We start from the raw sequence: 17,997 nt of genomic DNA, 5'->3' as shown, positions 1-17,997 counted from the left end.
CTGTAAACTAAAGGACTAGTAGCTATTGTTACCATCTCAACTAAATCAACTGATGAGCATTTAGAAACCTGTCAGCAAAGTGTTTTATTGCCCATATGTTTACAATTCAATCATTGATTGTAACCACAGAATGTTCTCTACCATAGAACATAATTTTTTTTTGAGGAGTATGGTGCTATAAATTGAAGTTTGAGGCGAAAATTTGGGCACTCTCCTGCAAATGAAGTTGTGGCAAAGAGTAACTTACTCATGGAATTCTTAGCACGGTTCCCTTTTTGAAATGGTGACAGTTCTTTGCATGTCTGTGAATGTGATGTAAGCAAGAAAACAGAAGAAATGCACTGAAGTCAAGTTAGACAATGTATATGGGATGGACATTCCATGTCATAATGATCATGGTTTGATGGGATTTGAATATTTTATTACTACGTACCTAGTAGCAACTGTTTGAATCGCAGCTTCAGTCTATTTCTGCAGATAAACTATTTTCAATTTTATACAGTGCCTCTTGATGCTTTTACTCTGGGTTCAGCAATCCATATTAGGACACAACACCAATCCATCAGCTCTTGCTCTTTTTGATCAAGGAGCGTCAAAATTGTGATAAAGGTTTTAGCATTTTCTTTGGCAATCCATGTGTATCGTATAAACCTCATGAGACTTCACAATAAAAAATTGTCCTTTTTTTCAAATGTATATTTTCATTATTTGACAAGTTTATCCAGACATTTATCTGCAAAAGTACTGAATTAGGTTCCAGTTCCTCAGCCCACTTCCTTCGTTATTTCTGGTTTCAGCAATTTCATTCTGCTCTGTGGTTTACTTCCACAGTCAATGCAAGGTACAGTGACAGGTAAGGCATCCTAAATGGAACAACTGAAACCAAAAAGAAAATGCTGCTTAACAGTATGACATAAACAGTCCAACCTCCTTGTCTCTTAAAGAGCTTAGAGGATCATCAATGACAGTGAAATAGGTGTTCCATGGTGCCAGGTTGATCAGTATCATGAAACCATGTGTCTTTGAATATCTTGCTGACAACAACCACAGAAGCTTCTCTCCCAGGACCTGCAGGAAGGAATACCTAGCTAATAACGAGCACAGCTTTGATATGCAGCTGCGAGGTTAAGCCGTAACTGTGATAAACAACTGACTTTGAAACACTTATAGTATTTGCAATTATTGAATGTGAATTTATGTTCTTAGTGGGTGTATGGTGTTTCTAGATGTGTAATTTAGATTTCTAAGTGACACACTTTATGCTGTGTTAGTCATATTGATGTGATGAGGGAGGAAGAAGATATTACCTGACTGTCGTGATAAAAGTCTCATAGATGGCCTTTTCATTTTTCTCAGCCTGGAACTGGTTTGGGAGAGCTTGTTTCCTCCTTACCTGGAATTAGTATTAGTTCCATGTACTCCTGCTGTTCCTGTCCCAATGGCATTATATTAAGAGATACAACAAGCAACCTGACACTGCAGCATGGCCATTGACATTTTCATATGATAAAAACCTTACTTCAGACGACCTAACTTCTTTATCATCTGATTGTCTTTCAAGGAGACATTGATTTCCATGAAGACAAAAAATGCTGGCAATCACAGCAAGTAAGGCAGCATCCATACAGAGAGAGCAAGCTAACTTTTTGAGTAGATGCTTTGAAGTCTGATGAAGAGTCATCTAGCTTGTTCTCTCTCCATTGATGCTGCCTGGCCTGTTGTGATTTCCACATTGTTTGTTTTTCAGTAACGATTCCATCATCTACAGTAATTTGCTCTGACATGGATATCCCTTTGTTATGTTAGTAGTTAAGCTCAGATCTTACGAGTGAATCACTGTCAGGGCAGAGGTCTAACTGTTCATTAAGTTTTAACTGTAACAGGTAATGGAATGGATGTGACTGCATCTGAATCAGTAAATGATCCCTGTGTGTCTTGCATTCACTGTTGCTGCTTGTCAAACAAAATATGGACGAGGTAGAAGTGAGGACTGCAGATGCTGGAGATTAGAGTCAAGAGTGTGGTGCTGGAAAAGCACAGCAGGTCAGGCAGCATCCAAGGAGCAGGAAAATCAACGTTTCAGTAACAAAGGCCTGGAGATTTGAATGCAATCAGTGGCTTTCCTGTTCACAGCGGAGCAGTCCTCTGGAAGTTGCTTGGAGAGTAACAGAAATCCCATTCATCACTCAATCTTGGTTATGCATTTGTGTTCAGCTGATCAGAGCACCTCCCAGAAGGAATATTGTTTGTTGATGCTAGATCAGTTTGTTTTGATTCTGAGATGGGTCATTTTGTGAGGCTATTAATAGATATGGGCCAAAGGCAAGTATATGGACGTTAGGCCATAGATCAGCCAGATCTCATAGAAGGATGGAACAGTTTCGAGGAGCTGAATGGCCTATTCTGTTCCATGTCTTAGGTTCCTAAATTCCATTAAAACTTGAGAATAATGCATGCTTTCAACTCACCTAATGCAGCTCCATTTTGAGATATACATGACCAGTAAGTTCATACCAAGTAACAATTTTTTTATATATTGGGGGTTTCCCTCTGAGCTGCCACTGGCTGGAGGTGAATTTACATTGATCAGTGTTGTTTATGTGTCGCTTACAGATGACACATAAGTTAGGTGCAGTTGCAATGATTAGTGCAAAATATCCCAGGGAGCCAGTAAATCCTTGTTTATGAGTGGCTGCACACCTCAGGTGACTTTGGACGCTGCTTCCAAAAGCAGAAACAATTTGCAATGTTTCAGATCTAGCCAGAAATAATGCTATGTGATTTCAGGAAAGGACATGGGGAAAACGCAAGAACTGGCAATGCTGACATTCATCATACATCTTTCTGTTTTAAAATAGTGTCCTAAAATTGAAATCTGTATTAATTTGCCTTGTGATTCAATAAATGCTGTGTTCTCCAGCCATTGGAGTTCAATTCATTTCAAAGGAGGCTGATAGAATCCAGATCTGTTTAAAAAGGGGTGGCACGGTGGCACAGTGGTTAGCACTGCTGCCTCACCGCCAGAGACCTGGGTTCAATTCCCACATCAGGTGACTGTCTGTGTGGAGTTTGCACATTCTCCCCATGTCTGCGTGGGTTTCCTCCAGGTGCTCTGGTTTCCTCCCACAGGTTAGGTGAATTGGCCATGCTAAATTGCCTGTAGTGTTAGGTGAAGGGGTAAATGTAGGGGAATGGGTCTGGGTGGGTTGTGCTTCGGCTGGTTGGTGTGGACTTGTTGGGCCGAAGGACCTGTAAGTAATCTAATCTAATCTAATGTGAGGATGAAGTCTCAGGTTTGGCAGTTTCATGACTTATAGTGCTGTGTGGTGCCTGGTCTGTTGGCTGGAATTGAGGTCCATCTGCAGGCAGGACCAAGATGGTGACAGACCAGACATTTATTGTGGGCACTCAAAGCTGATAGGGTGATAGAGCTGCTAGCTATTTGGTTGGGAATAGTGATCTCCTCCAGTTGGTGTGGAGTCAGGAGAAATAAGGTTACCTGCTGTGTTGTGGGCATTCCTGGGACTGATGTCCCTTAGATCAGTCTGCACTGGATTCCATTGTCCCAGGGCAAAAAGAAAGGATGCCTACCAGGCACCAGGCCAGTTCTTTTTATTTGTACATAACCTAATGCCTCTTGTTTCTCTTTAGTCACCTGGTGGGAGACGTATTTCCAGCTAGCACTGCACAACTTGCCATTACGAGTCGGGCTTCAGTCTTAACCGTAGACCTTGAACTTAAAATCATTCTGATGGTTAACATCTGGTGTAAAATTACTCCAACAGATAGATTTACCAGAGAGAAGCCTAGTAAACTTGGCAAGCAAACTATCCAGTAGTGCCAGAACAAATGAGGTCCTGGGAGAAATGAGATCCTGGGCCCTCTCTTTCCTGCCCTCTTTAACTTTTGTGTAAACTATTCACTTCTAAATATTATGACATTATATTCATGCCAGTTATGTTCATTTAGACATTTTTCTCATTAACAATCTGCACCCCAAACTTTTATTAATCCCTTGGTCCATGGGACAGTAAAATTAGTTGTCTATCATCTTCATACTCACTTTGTACAGGTGCAAGTAGCCATTCCAATGTCAACTGAAGATTGATTAACTGGACCATGTAAAAAAGCTCCAGTTTGATTATAAGTGATTTCATTTTTTTATAATTTGAGGAATGACGCTCAATGAAACACTTACAGGAAAGTATTTTCATATGCAATACTCCCACAGAAAGTAGAATTAATTCAAGATGGCCAATTACCATTACAACTTGCAATCATCTGCAAAGTTATGGAAGGGATCGTCAACAGTGTTTCCTATTGCTACAATCAACATTTTCTCGGTAATAACCTGCTCATTAATGCTCTATTTGGGTCTGCCAGGGCCACTCTAAAGCTCAGGAATCGTTTCACCATCAGATCGTTTGCACTATAAATGTTCACATTTTAAATTTCCTGGTTACTGTGCAGGTAATATAACTGAGGTATTTAAGTCAATGGCTTCTTATTGGCTTTATCTAAATGCATGTAGACAAACCAGACAACCTGACAGTACTCGGAGCTCAAAATAAAATTAAAATGCCCCACTTAACACACACAATATAGAATTACAAATCATGCAAAACACAATACATGATTCTGTTCACTTCAGAATCCACATTTCAATTATTAATAACATGACAAGCATTCATAACAATAACTTGGTATTGAAGGAGTTCAGATACCTGAGGGTTGTAGGGGGAGAGGAGCTTTAGGAAAGGTTGAAGCCCTGCAGGAATTGGAGAACAAGGATCAACATTTTAAAACTGAGGTGTATTTAAAATGGCAGCCAATATAGGTCAGGGACTCCCTGCTATCATGGAAATTGTCACAAAAATATGTTTTGCTTCTTCAGCTACATTCAACTTTCTATTTGTTTGTTAACTCTTTACAGGGAATAGTCATCCTCCTGCTCCTACTGCCCAGATTGTTATGATCCCAGCTTATGGTACTACTGGACAAGTCAGATTCCAGAATGAAATGTGGCTCTCTAGATCATGTTTACTTTTTTAATATGGTGGTCAATCATTCAAACAGTCATATGAGACTGCAAAGGTTCTTTAACGACAGATGTTTATTATGCAAAACTTGACAACAGAATAAAATTAATTTCAAACTCAGCTCTCTAGATAAAGTAAACAGCTCAGGACAATATCTTGAAACAAACAGCAAATCCAAGTTTTAGTTCCCAACCACATCGACCTGCAGAGATTTACGTTGATATAACTTGAATCTCTATATCAGATATTTAAGTCCTATGTGATTGATTCTCACAGTTACTTTTGTGTAAGCTGTGAAGTCTTCTTAGATGAATACTATCAAAACAGAGAGGTTAAACCTTCCCAACTTCTAACAAGACCTCTAACCAAATTAAACTTTCGGCACAGTGGCACAGTAGTTAGCACTGCTGCCTCACAGTGCCAGAGACCCGGGTTCAATTCCTCCTTGGGGCAACTGTCTGTGCAGAGTTTGCACATTCTCCCCGTGTCTGCCCGGGTTTCCTTCGGGTGCTCCGTTTTCCTCCCACTATCCAAAGATGTGCTGATCAGGTGAACTGGTCATGTAAAATTGCCCCTAGTGTTAGATGCATTAGTCAGGGGTGAATGTAGGGGAATGGGTCTGGGTGGATTGCTCTTCGGAGGGTCGGTGTGGACTTGTTGGGCCGAAGGACCTATTTCCACACTGCAGGGAATCTAATCTAATGTATTGAGGTAACTGTATTTCCCTGCAATGTCTTGAAATCCTGTAAAGGGGAGAAACTGTATTTTCTTCTGATCCCAACCAATTCTTCTCAGAACTGCCCCATAGTTTTCAATCTCTAAATCTTCCAAACTAAGATAAAGTCCTTGATGATTCTGAAATGAAAACAAGTTAATTTCTTCCAATCTATGTAATGAAACACCAGTGTAATGGATCTTTTTCTATTGATACCACAAAGGTCTATAACCATTTGCAAAATGGAAGAACTGATCATTGGCTCCAGGAAGAAAGGACGCGGCCACACCCGTATCTACATCAATGGAGCTGAGGTGGAGAGGTCGAGGGCACCAATTTCCTCGGAGTGATGATAACCAGGAATTTGTTCTGGTCCTCCCACATACATATGATGGTCAAAAAGGCACAACAATGCCTCTTCTTCCCCAGCTAAGGAAATTTGGCATGTCCATAAGAACCCTTGCCAACTTTTACAGATGCACTATAAAACTCATTCTATCTGGGTGTATTACAGCTTGGTATGACAAGTGCTCTGCCCAGGACCATGAGAAATTACAGAAAGTTATAAGCACAGCCCAGACCATCACGCAAGCCAACCTCCCATCTACAGACTCGATCTACACTGCGGAAAGGCAACCAGCATCAAAGACCCCTCCCACCCCATTACACTCTCATCCAACCTCTCCCATCAATCAGAAAATACACGCACCAACAGGACCAAGAACTGCTTCATCCCTGCTGTTATGATACTGATGAATGGACCTCTCTAATTTCAAATGCTTTGCTCTGTCTAAACACCCTATCATCCATTTGTCCTTGTATGTTATGATCTGGATGCAAAACAAAACTTTTCACTGTATTTAGGTACATGTGACAACAATAAATCAAATCTGACCAATGTTGAATTAAGTCACTGTTCTGGAAAGAACCAGTCCAGTGGTGAGAAGTGATGTCGGCACCGGAGATCAATAAGTAGAATCAGTCTGGGTAGAAATAAGAAAGAAAAGAAGTCCCTGGTCGGAACAATCCACAGGACCCCAAGCAGTAGTTCCATAGTGAAACACAGTGCAAACTAGGAAATGCTGGGGGGTTGTAGGAAAAATACCATAACATCATGGGTGGTTTTAATATGCATGTTGACTGGATTAATCCCCTATGACTCGGGCAAAGACCTTATATATAGAATTCTAGAAGATATTCAGTGAGATTTTAAATAAGAGACTGTTAACAACTATGAGCATGTGAGACTAGAGGCAAATGTTAGTTTAAACAGAGAATTGGTTAAATAGTAATGTCTAGTTTCTCCTTAAAACAATTTAGACAACTGTGACTAGAATGTCATGAATGCATTTGTCCTGGTGCCCCATAATACAAAAGTTGTCAAATTAATATGAATACAAAATGATAACAATAGAAAACAGTCCCAACTTTATTAAGAACAAAGTTACAACAACCTTTAATAGAAAATATACTATACCTAATCCTATTTGGTGCATGGTGGAGCCTACTCCTGCCAGGAGTTCTGATGTTCTGACCTCTTGTTCTACATAAAAACCTTCACAAAAAAAGCAACATCCGTATTCGACTATTTTGAAACTCAAAGTTAAAAAATGATAGGATTATATTCGATAAATAATGTCCTTTTCATCACAACATGAACATGTCCAGTTTCATCAGAGCCAGCGACAAAACGATAGTTGTTCTCACAGATGGGATTTTGCACATTGTCCAACAGGATTGCTGGTTCAAAAACTAACATTTCGCTGAGCGAATAAAGGTCACTGCAGAACTCTATTCACAAAAACTGATTTCAATGCTGTAAAATTGAATTAAATTGAATTTATTGTCACGTGTACCAATGCACAGTGAAAAGCTTTGTCTTGCAAGCAATGCAGACAGATCACATAGTTAAGTAGCACAGCTAAATAAATAATAGATAAACAGCGTCAAAAACAAAAACACAGGTACAGGAGAATGTTAAGGGTTTGTGACTCCATTCAGTATTCTAACAACAGTAGTGTGGAAACTGTAGGGTAGAAATTTCCTAATTAAGATGATCCCCTTAAAGATCTAGTTGATTACTAACAGTAGTGCAAAGTTTGATTGAATAACGCCAAAGGACCCTTGGGATTATCCTGTAGATTTGCATCTCACAGACTGATGGTCAGTAAACGGTTAAACTCTCAAGATTCTAGTTTTCACAGAAGGATATGGAATTCAAATCCTGCGGCGTCATATTCCTTGGAACCAATCAGCAATATTTTCCCTTCAGCTTTAAAACATCTGGATGTTGTTACTCCTGAGCTCCTGAACAGGGGAAAAGCTATTTCCCTGGTTCGCCATGAATTTGAAGATTTTGATCGCTATTTTGGCGGTGGCTCTTGTCGCGATTATAGCCCTGAATTGGATCTTAATAGTGGGCTTCGCGAAATCGGTAAATTGTAAGTACACCAAGTTTACAGATGTGCTGGAGGAGATGCATGGGCAGAGGTTTCAGAGTCAGGTATTTCAAGATCTGGACAGTGAGGAGCTCACCAGCGTGGTGCAGTACCTGAGGCAGAAGATTACAGTGAGGCTGGTGAACTGCAGTGAAGCCCTTCCATCAGACAATTACATCTACATGATCGAACTGCACCTCCCCCCAAAAAGTGAGGTCTTAAAGTTTTTGGATAAGCAGGAAAGCCAGCCGAGGAGAGAAGCCAGAGCGGTGGTGGTATTTGGAGCTCAGAGTGAGCCTAATATCACGGAGTATGTGGTGGGACCCCTTCCTCATCCAACCTACCACAAAGACATTTCTTCCCAGAAATACCAGAACCTGAGTTTTCAGGCCAGACCTGTGACAGGCTTCGAATATAAAACCATCATTGCAAGAATGGGATTGGAAAAAGCCTCTCGGGTTATTCGGGAAAGTTTCGGCTTAGACTGGGAAACTCTGATCTACATGGACTCTGCCCCTCGCGGTTTCAAAGCGGGGGACCGGGAAACCTGGTTCCCGTTCTTCAGAAACATGAGCGGCCTCTTCATGCACCCATTGGGCTTTGAGGTGCTCATAGACCACAGCAGCACCAATCCCTCTCAGTGGAAGGTGAAGCAGGTCTTTTACAATGGCCAGTACTTTGATAGCATTGAGGAATTGGTCGCTCAGTATGACCGTGGCACTGTGAGGAAAATCCGACTGCACCGAGATCCATCCGATCCGGACTATGCCTCAGTGAAACCCCACGTCCAACATAAATCTGTCTCCCCTTTGCAATATGAACCCCAGGGTCGCCGTTACTCTGTGCTCTATAACCATGTGAGGTATTTCAATTGGCAATTTGCTTTCCGCCACAGCACTGTCAATGGGCTGCAGTTGTTCAATATCCAATTCAGGGAAGAAAGAATCGCCTATGAATTGAGTGTGGAGGAGCTCAACTCTGTGTATGGAGGTGACTCGCCCTCCTTAATGAGGACCAAGTTTCTTGACGTCAGTTATGGAATTGGCAAATCTGTCAATGAACTGGTGAGAGGGGTGGACTGTCCGTACAGTGCAACCTTTATAGACACTGTTCACTTCTCAGAGAGTGAGAACCCAAGGCGGATCAAGAACTCCATCTGTATTTTTGAACAGAATAAGCAATTGCCCCTCAGGCGGCACTATTTCAGCTGGAACACACCTCTCTCTTACGGGGGAGTGGCCGACTGTGTGCTGATCATAAGGTCAGCCTCCACCGTGGCCAACTATGATTATATCTTCGATTACGTATTCCACCACAACGGTGTGATTGAGACCAAGGTCCATCCCTCAGGATATGCCCTGACTACATTTTTTTATGAGGGCAGTCTTCTGTATGGAGCAAAACTCGAAGAGAACGTTTTGGGGAATATTCACACTCATTTCTTGCATTTCAAGGCGGATCTGGATGTAGCAGGTAGGTCACAAATTCTGTGTCTTACAATCTTATTCTCCACAACCACCTGATGAAGGAGCATCGCTCCGAAAGCTAGTGCTTCCAAATAAACCTGTTGCACTATCACCTGGTCAGTCAACATTAGACTGATGCTGGAAAAGCACAGCGGGTCAGGCAGCATCCAAGGAGCAGGGAAGTCAACAAAAGCCCTCCTGCTCCCCGGATGCTGCCTGACCTGCTGTGCTTTTCCAACACCACTCTAATGTTGACTGACCAAACCTATATCCAGAACCACAACCTAAGCTGTTATCACCATCCAGATGCCAAACACTCCTCCTCTATGTAATAGAATATTCACATTCAGAAATGTGGCTCACTGTGTGATTTTCTTAATATCTAGGGAGGCTAAAGGAAGATGAGGTGACTATTTTGTGGACCTTGTATTCAACCAGTAACATGATCCCCAGAATCTAGTTACCTAACCTTTTGTACTTCATCCCATTATCACTGACTTCTCTGTGCTCAATCTCAGTTCAGCATAAGCCTCCACCAGATGCACCTAATTCATTGATTAGGCACTTCAGGCCATAAGATCGTGAATGGGAATAGGAGTAGGCGATGCAGCCCTCAAACTGGCTCCATCCCCATAATCCAACATTCTTCACAGCCACATTCCTGTCACCTCCATGTGACTCTTTATTCCACCACGGACGAAGAATCTATCTATCTCTGCCTTGAAAGTACAGCCTTCCAGGCTCAACATTGAATTCAAAATTTGCAATCATAACCTCTGTCCCCATTTCTCTGTTTTGTGTTGTCCTTTCTTCTTGTTTTTTGGACAAAAGCACTTGGTAATTATGGTGTCTACTTTCCCACTTTGAAAGCTCTCTAGACTCATCATTTGCGTTTTTACTTATCTCGTACCTTCTACTTTTGGCTTTGTTATTATCGCTTTTGTTATTTTAATCTGTCCTGTCTTTCACCCTAATAGAAACCTTCCCTTATGTTGTTCTTCCTCTCTCATTTCCCTGTCTCAGTACTTGCATCAGAAACATTTTCTGTCCACTGTGAAACACTAATTCTATAAGCCTCTCCACAGATGCTTCCAAACATGTTGAGTATTTTTAGCCTCTGGCATTTCTGTACTGCAGTACCTATTGAACATGTAAATACTGTATAATAAATTAGGAAAAAGGCATGCGGGTGCTGCTATGACCTTTTTAAATATGACAAGATTACTAAAGATTGCGGAAGATTATGAAGTGTTAGTGTGTTTCAATCCTAGCCATTTTTTTTGTGTTTTTGGAAGTATTCTAGATCTTGAGCACTACCCAGTTAATGCCTTTCAACTTCAGGCAGAGAAAGCTAGATTCCCAAGACACTAGGGCAATATTTTCACGCAGAAGGTGGCACATGTATGGAATGAGCTGCCAGAGGATGTGTTGGAGGCTGGTACAATTGCAACGTTTAAGAGACATTTGGATGGATATATGAATAGGAAAGGTTTGGAGGGATATGGCCCAGGTGCTGCCAGGTGGGATTAGATTGGGTTGGGATATCTGGTCAGCATGGATGGGTTGGACCGAAGGGTCTGTTTCCATGCTGTACATCTATATGACTTAAGAGGGTCTAACAATCCCATCCCAAAGGAAAAAAACCAGTTGAGGTTATTACCTTCCTTTTGAAAAATCTTTATCTAAATTAACAGCCAGATTGTAATTCTCTTGCATAAGAGACAGAGTTAAATATGTACTCCTCCATTGAAAGTGGGTACTCAAGTGCCATACTTGAGTTTATTAGTACAGAAAACCGAGACAATATCAATTGAAAAATAGATGTTTATCAAAGAATCAACAAGTAGGTCAATGTCTGTGGCTCTCAGATAGTAGGAAATAGCAGTCTCTTATTTGATAGGAAATCCAAGTATAAGTTTTAATTGCTGTTGCCAAGATAAAATTCAAAGAATGGCATTTATATGGTATTAAAGTAAGATTCCTTAATGCCCGAATAACTGAGATGTGCTTTGTTTGTGAGGAATCTAATCTATTTGAATTCTCCTTAGAAATGTAATGTAAATTCTGAATGCCAAATTGATTTCCTAAGTAGAAAGGTATTTCTTCAGTTGTCTTTTGGTCAGAGGATTTGGTTAAGATATTTTGATGTGGAACACTTCTGATTTTTAAAATCCATTCATGGGATATGGGTGGCACTGGCTGGACCAGTATCTCTTGTCCATACCGTGTTGCTGTTAACAAGGTGCTGGTGAGCTGATTTCTTGATCTGCTGCAGTCCATTTGCTGTAAATGGACACAATGCCATTAAGATTCCAAGATATTTCATCCAATGATGCTGAAGTCACTGCAATATACTTCCACATCAGGACAGGGAGCAGATTTGGGTGGACCTTCATAGGTGGCTGTGTCCCATGTAACTGCTGCCCTTGTCTTTTGCAGTTGTCATGAGTTGGAAAGGTACTGTCCGCCTGGTTGGTTGATTGTGGCTTTAAGGATCATCGCCTACATTAGACATTTACATTCTTGAGGTAAAAGAAAAATCAGTATTTTCATGGTTGTTCTCACAAGCAATTTCACATTGCTGTGAAGGGGTAGTTAATCGCAACTTATTTTTGTCTGTGCCTTTTTTGTAAATAAAATAAAATCAACTTGTGATAGGAAAATTAAACTCCATTTTTCTACATTACTGGCATAGTTTTTCACCCATACACTTTCATAAGTCAATTTATATAAATCTAAATTGACTGACTTTTGTAACATTTCGATAATGTGAGATTTTGTGTCCATTGTGTACCTCTGATATATCATCTAATATATCAATGTAATTTACAGGGAATTGGAAATAAGCTGGAAAGAAAATTGAGTTTGACCTTTCTGAGGTGCTGGGTAAAATGCAGAAAGACTGTTCTGTGCCCATGGCAGGAAACTTTTTTTAAATAAAATCTGTGCAATGTTGAGGGAGCTGTCAGTGATTCTGATCTTCCTTTCTCTAGTCTACAATCACTGCAGACATGGGACACGTGTTAACTAATGACAACTCTACAAAGTTGCCATTCACCTGCTTGACTATTTGTCCAATTTTCTTCCAAGAACTAGGAGAGTCAAACTAATTATCTTCAGTCACAAGTGCGAATTGTTGTTGTCACCTCTCTTCCTCTCATTCCCAAACATCAGATTCCATTCGGCAGATTTTCAGTCCTGAGCTTAGCTTTTGACCTTGCCCTCCTGATCACAAAGGCTGCTTCTGTCCAGCTGCTTAACACCCCATCCTCACTTTGGCTCAGTACATTGGAGGCTTGGAGATTCTCATCCAAACATTCCTTGCCTTCACATTCAGCTATTCTCATTCTCTGGATGAACTTCCCCATTCAGCTACATTTCTTTGGTCTTCCCTGCAAGTCAATCTTCCTGAGCAATTAGAGGAATTTCTGGTAAGGTTCATCCACTGCCTCCATGAAATTTGAGTATTGAAGGCAGGTTGTTTCAGGCTGCACCAGAGGCATACAGTGCCTTTTACTTTCACAGAAAAACCCATCGACAGGATTGCCAGCTTTGACTGTGAGAATTCTGAGAGATTTGTTTATGTGATAGCTGCCAGTGTTATTATGGGTAGCTTTAAAAAGACTGGATCTCTTGTACTTATTTACTCTTGATCCTGGTTTCCCATCAGCAGCTGATGTACAAAGCAAGTTGCACAAGCTAGAAGACCATCTGAAAGTATGTGGGGTAAAAGCAAGCAAGGATAGGAATACAACACTTAGGCAGATGAGGACTGGATACCATGCTAATGCAAACGGATGAACATTCATCGACTCTTTTACACAAGGTACAGAAACTGGTTCAATAAGAGTCCATTCAAACTTTCTTCACTCAGATCTCTATCACTCTATTCTTGACTCTGATCTCCAGCATCTGCAGTCCTCACTTTAGAATATACGAATAGGAAGTGTCATAGAGATGTACAGCATGGAAACAGACCCTTTGGTCCAACTTGTCCTTGCCGACCAGATATCTTGAGCTTATCTAGTTCCATTTGCCAGTACTTGGTCCATATCCCTCCAAGTGAAAGTGAGGACTGCAGATGCTGAAGATTAGAGTCAAGAGTGTTATGATGGAAAAGCACAGCAGGTCAGGCAGCATCCGAGGAGCAGGAGAATGAGGAATGAACTGATGAAGGACTTTCACCCGAAACGTCGATTCTCCTGCTCCTCGGATGCTGCCTGACCTGCTATGTTTTTTCCAGAAACACGCTCTCAACCCCTATCCCTCTCAACACTTCCTATTGGTATATTCTAAAGTGAGGACTGCAGATGCTGGAGATCAGAATCCAGAATAGAGTGATGCTGGAAAAGCACAGCAGGTCATGAAGCATCTGAGGAGCAGGAAAATCAATATTTCAGGCAAAAGCCCTTTATCAGGAATGAGGCTGGGCACCTCCAGGGTGGAGACATAAATGGGAGGAGGGTGGGGCTGGGGAGAAGGTAGCTAAGAGTACAATAGGTGGATGGAAGTGAGGATGAAGGTGATAGTTTGGAGAGGTCGGAAGGAAGATTGGTAGGTAGGACAGGTCATGAGGATGATGCTGAGCTGGCAGGTTGGAACTGGTGTAAGGTGGGGGAAGAGGAAATGAGGAAATTTGTGAAGTCCACATTGATGCCCTGTGATTGAAGTGTTCTGAGGCGGAAGATGTTCTTCCGCCAGGCATCGGGTGGTGAGGGAGTGGCGGTGAAGGAAGCCCAGGATGTGCTTGTAGTCGGCAGAGTGGGAGGGGGAGTTGAACTACTCAGCCACGAGGCAGTGGGGTTGATTGGTGTGGGTGTCCTGGAGATGTTCCCTAAAGGGCTCTGCGAGGAGGTGTCCAGTCTCCCCACTGTGAAGGAGGTCACATCAGGAGCAACAGATACAATAAATGACATTTGTGAATGTGCAGGTGAAACTTTGATGGATGTGGAATGCTCCTTTGGGGCTTTGGACGAAGATAAGGGAAGAGGTGGGTGCAGGTTTTACAATTCCTTCGGTGGCAGGGGAAGGTGCCACTAGGGGAGGGTGGGTTGTTGGGGGGGGCGTGGACCTGACGAGGTAGTCACGGAGGGAATAGGCTTTGCAGAAAGCAGGTAGGGGGTGGGGAGGGAAATATATCTCTGGTGATGGGGTCCATTTGTAGGTGTCAGAAGGGTCAGCGGTTGATGCGGTTTATGTGGAGGTTGGTGAGGTGAAGGTAAGGACCGGGAGATTCTGTCCTTGTTGCAGTTGGAGGGGTGAGGTTTGAGGGCGGAGGTGTGGGATGTGAATGAGATGCATTGGAGGGCATCTTCAACCACACGGGAGGGGAAATTACAATCTTTAAAGAAGGAGGCCATCTGGTGTGTTCTGTGGTGGAATTAGTCCTCCTGGGATCAGATATGACAGAGGCAGAGGAATTGGGTTTCCTGCAAAAATGCCATCCCATATTCCCAGTTCCTCCGCCTCTGCTCCCACAAGGACCGTTCCACCACAGAACTGGCCTCCTTCTTTAACGATCATAATTTCCCCTCCCACATGGTTGAAGATGACCCCAAATGCATCTCATCCATGTCCCGCACCTCCGTCCTCAAACCCCACCCCTCCAACCGCAACAAGGACAGAACCCTCCTGGGCCTCACCTTCCACCCCACCAACCTCTGCGTAAACCACATCGTCTGCTGACATTTCCACCACCTACAAACAGACCCCAGTACCAGGGATATATTTCCCTCCTCACCTCTATCCTTTTTCCACAAACACTGTGTTCTCTCCATGACTACCTGGTCAGGTCCACGCCCCCACCCCCACTCCAACAATCCACCCTCCCCTCCTGGCACCTTCCCCCGGTCACTGCAGGAGTTGCAAAACCTGCGTCCACATCTCCCCCCTCACCGCCATTCAAGGCCCCAAAGGAGCCTTCTGCATCCATTAAGGTTTCGCCTGCATATCCAAAAATGTCATTTATTGTATCTGTTGCTCCCGATGCGGTCTCCTTCACATTGGGGAGACTGGACGCCTTCTCGCAGAGCGCTTTAGGGAACATCTCCAAGACACTCGCACCAATCAACCCCACCGCCCCATGGCCGAACATTTCAACTCCCTCTCCCCCTCTGCCGAGGACATGCAGGTCCTGGGCCTCCTCCACCACAACTCCTTCACCGTCTGACACCTGGAGGAAGAACGCCTCATCTTCCGCCTCATGACACTTCAAACCCAGGGCATCAATGTGGACTTCACTGATTTCCTCATTTCCCCTCCCCCCACCTTACCCCAGTTCCAACCTGCCAGCTCAGCACCATCCTCATGACCTGTCCTACCTGCCAATCTTCCTTCCCACCTTTCCGATCTATCATCTCCATCCCCATCTCCATCCACCTATTGCACTTTCAGCTACCTTCTCCCCTCTCATTTATCTCTCCACCTCAGAGGCTCACAGCCTCATTCCTGATGAAGGGTTTTTGCCCAAAACATCGGTTTTCCTGCTCCTCGGATACTGTCTGACCCTGCTGCATTTTTCCAGCACCACTCTAATCTTGACTTCCTATTCATATACCCATCCAGATATCTTTTTAAGTGCTGTAATTGTACCAGCCTCCACCACTTTTCTGGCATCTCATTCCATACATGCATCACCCTCTGTGTGAAAATGTTGCCCCTTAGGTCCTCTTTTTGTATCTTTCCCCTCTCACCCTGAAGCTGTGCCCTCTAGTTCTGGACTCCCCCTCCCCAGGGAAAGTATTTTGTTTGTTTATCCTATTCATGCTCATCATGATTTTATAACCCACTAAGATCACCCTTCAGCCTCCAACGATCCAGGGAAAACAGCCCCAGCCTATTCAGCCTCTCCCTATACCTCCAATCCCAACAACATCCTTGTGAATCTTTTTCTGAACCCTTTCAAGTTTCACAACATCCTTCCTATAGGAGACCAGAATTGCACGCAATGTTCCAAAAGGTGGCCTAACCAACGTCCTGTACAGCTGCGACATGACCTCCCAACCCCTATACTCAATGCTCTGACTAATAAAGGAAAGTCTACTAAACGCCACCTTCACTATCCTATCTACCTGTATATACTATATTACAAAGACCAGGCTTTTCTTAGCAGGCTGGAAGATTGGGAAACTTTTAAAGATCAGAAAGGATTACTAGAAAATGTAATAAAAGTGGTAAAGGCAAAATTCAGAAAGAAAGCTAGTACAAAATATTAAAAACTGGTAGCAAAAGATTCACTATATTAAGGAATAGAGCATATAAGAAGGGAAGCTCTTCTGCATCTGAACAAGGCATTAGTGATCCAAAATATTATATAATTTTTGTTCCTTTGAGGAGGGAGACAATTGTATTGAAGTTGATTCAGAGGCGGTTCACTAGATTGATTCCAGAGATGAGGGGTTTGTCTTCTAAAAAGAGATTGACAAATTTATGCCTGTACTTTCTCGAGTTGAGGCAAATGGAAGGAGACCTAATTTTGGTATATATGTCGTGAAAGGGGATTAACAAAGTAGACATGGCCAGAATGTTTCTTCTTGTGGGGCAGTCTTCAATGAGAGTTTATAGCTTTAGATAAGGGGTAGCAGATTTTACACAGAAATGACTTTTAAAGTACCATGGATCTGTGCAATTCAGAAAACCAGAAAGTGGTGAATAGCAGGTTATTGAATAGCAGGTAAGGCGGAAATAGACAGATGTTTAAGTCACTAATGGTTATGAAGAGCAACAAAGTGGAGGGGAGACCAACATGAGCTTGGCTGTGATTGTATTAAACGGTGGCGCCTACTCCTGACCGAGTTCTGATGTTCTGACCTTAGATTAGATTAGATTACTTACATTGTGGAAACAGGCCCTTCGGGCCAACAAGTCCCGCCGAAGCGCAACCCACCCATACCCCTACATTTACCCCTTACCTAACACTACGGGCAATTTAGCATGGCCAATTCACCTGACCTGCACATCTTTGTGACTGTGGGAGGAAACCGGAGCACCCGGAGGAAACCCACGCAGACACTGGGAGAATGTGCAAACTCCACACAGTCGCCTGAGGCGGGAATTGAACCCGGGTCTCTGGCGCTAACCACTGTGCCACCGTGCAGACCTCTTCTTCGACAGAAAAACCTTCACAAAAGAAGCAACACCCGTATTCTCTAACTCTAACTTCAAAAATTTTAGAATTATATTCTATAAATAATATCCCCTTCATCAGAACATGTACATTTCCGGCTTCATCAGCGACAAAACGATAGTTGCTCTCACAGATGGGAGTTTGTACATTATCCAATAGGATTGCTGGTTCAAAAACTAACATTTTGCTGAGCGAATGAAGGTGACTGCAGAAC

The 17,997-nt window shown here is 42.7% G+C and overlaps 1 protein-coding gene across 1 annotated transcript in view; it reads left to right on the top strand.

The window, feature by feature from the left end:
- The first annotated feature begins 8,035 nt into the window (after positions 1 to 8,035).
- Positions 8,036 to 17,997, top strand: part of LOC132830714 (membrane primary amine oxidase-like) — a 41,607-nt gene continuing 31,645 nt past the window's right edge. The window contains exon 1 of the mRNA XM_060848538.1: positions 8,036 to 9,665. Coding sequence (XP_060704521.1) covers positions 8,096 to 9,665 — 1,570 coding nt within the window. The 5' untranslated portion in view covers positions 8,036 to 8,095. The remainder of the gene's footprint in view (positions 9,666 to 17,997) is intronic.

The sequence above is a fragment of the Hemiscyllium ocellatum genome, chromosome 32 (genome assembly GCF_020745735.1).
Source record: "Hemiscyllium ocellatum isolate sHemOce1 chromosome 32, sHemOce1.pat.X.cur, whole genome shotgun sequence".
In the NCBI taxonomy this organism is placed as follows: domain Eukaryota; kingdom Metazoa; phylum Chordata; class Chondrichthyes; order Orectolobiformes; family Hemiscylliidae; genus Hemiscyllium; species Hemiscyllium ocellatum.
The sequence above is the reverse complement of the archived record's forward strand: the minus strand, read 5'-3'. Positions and strand labels throughout refer to the sequence as shown.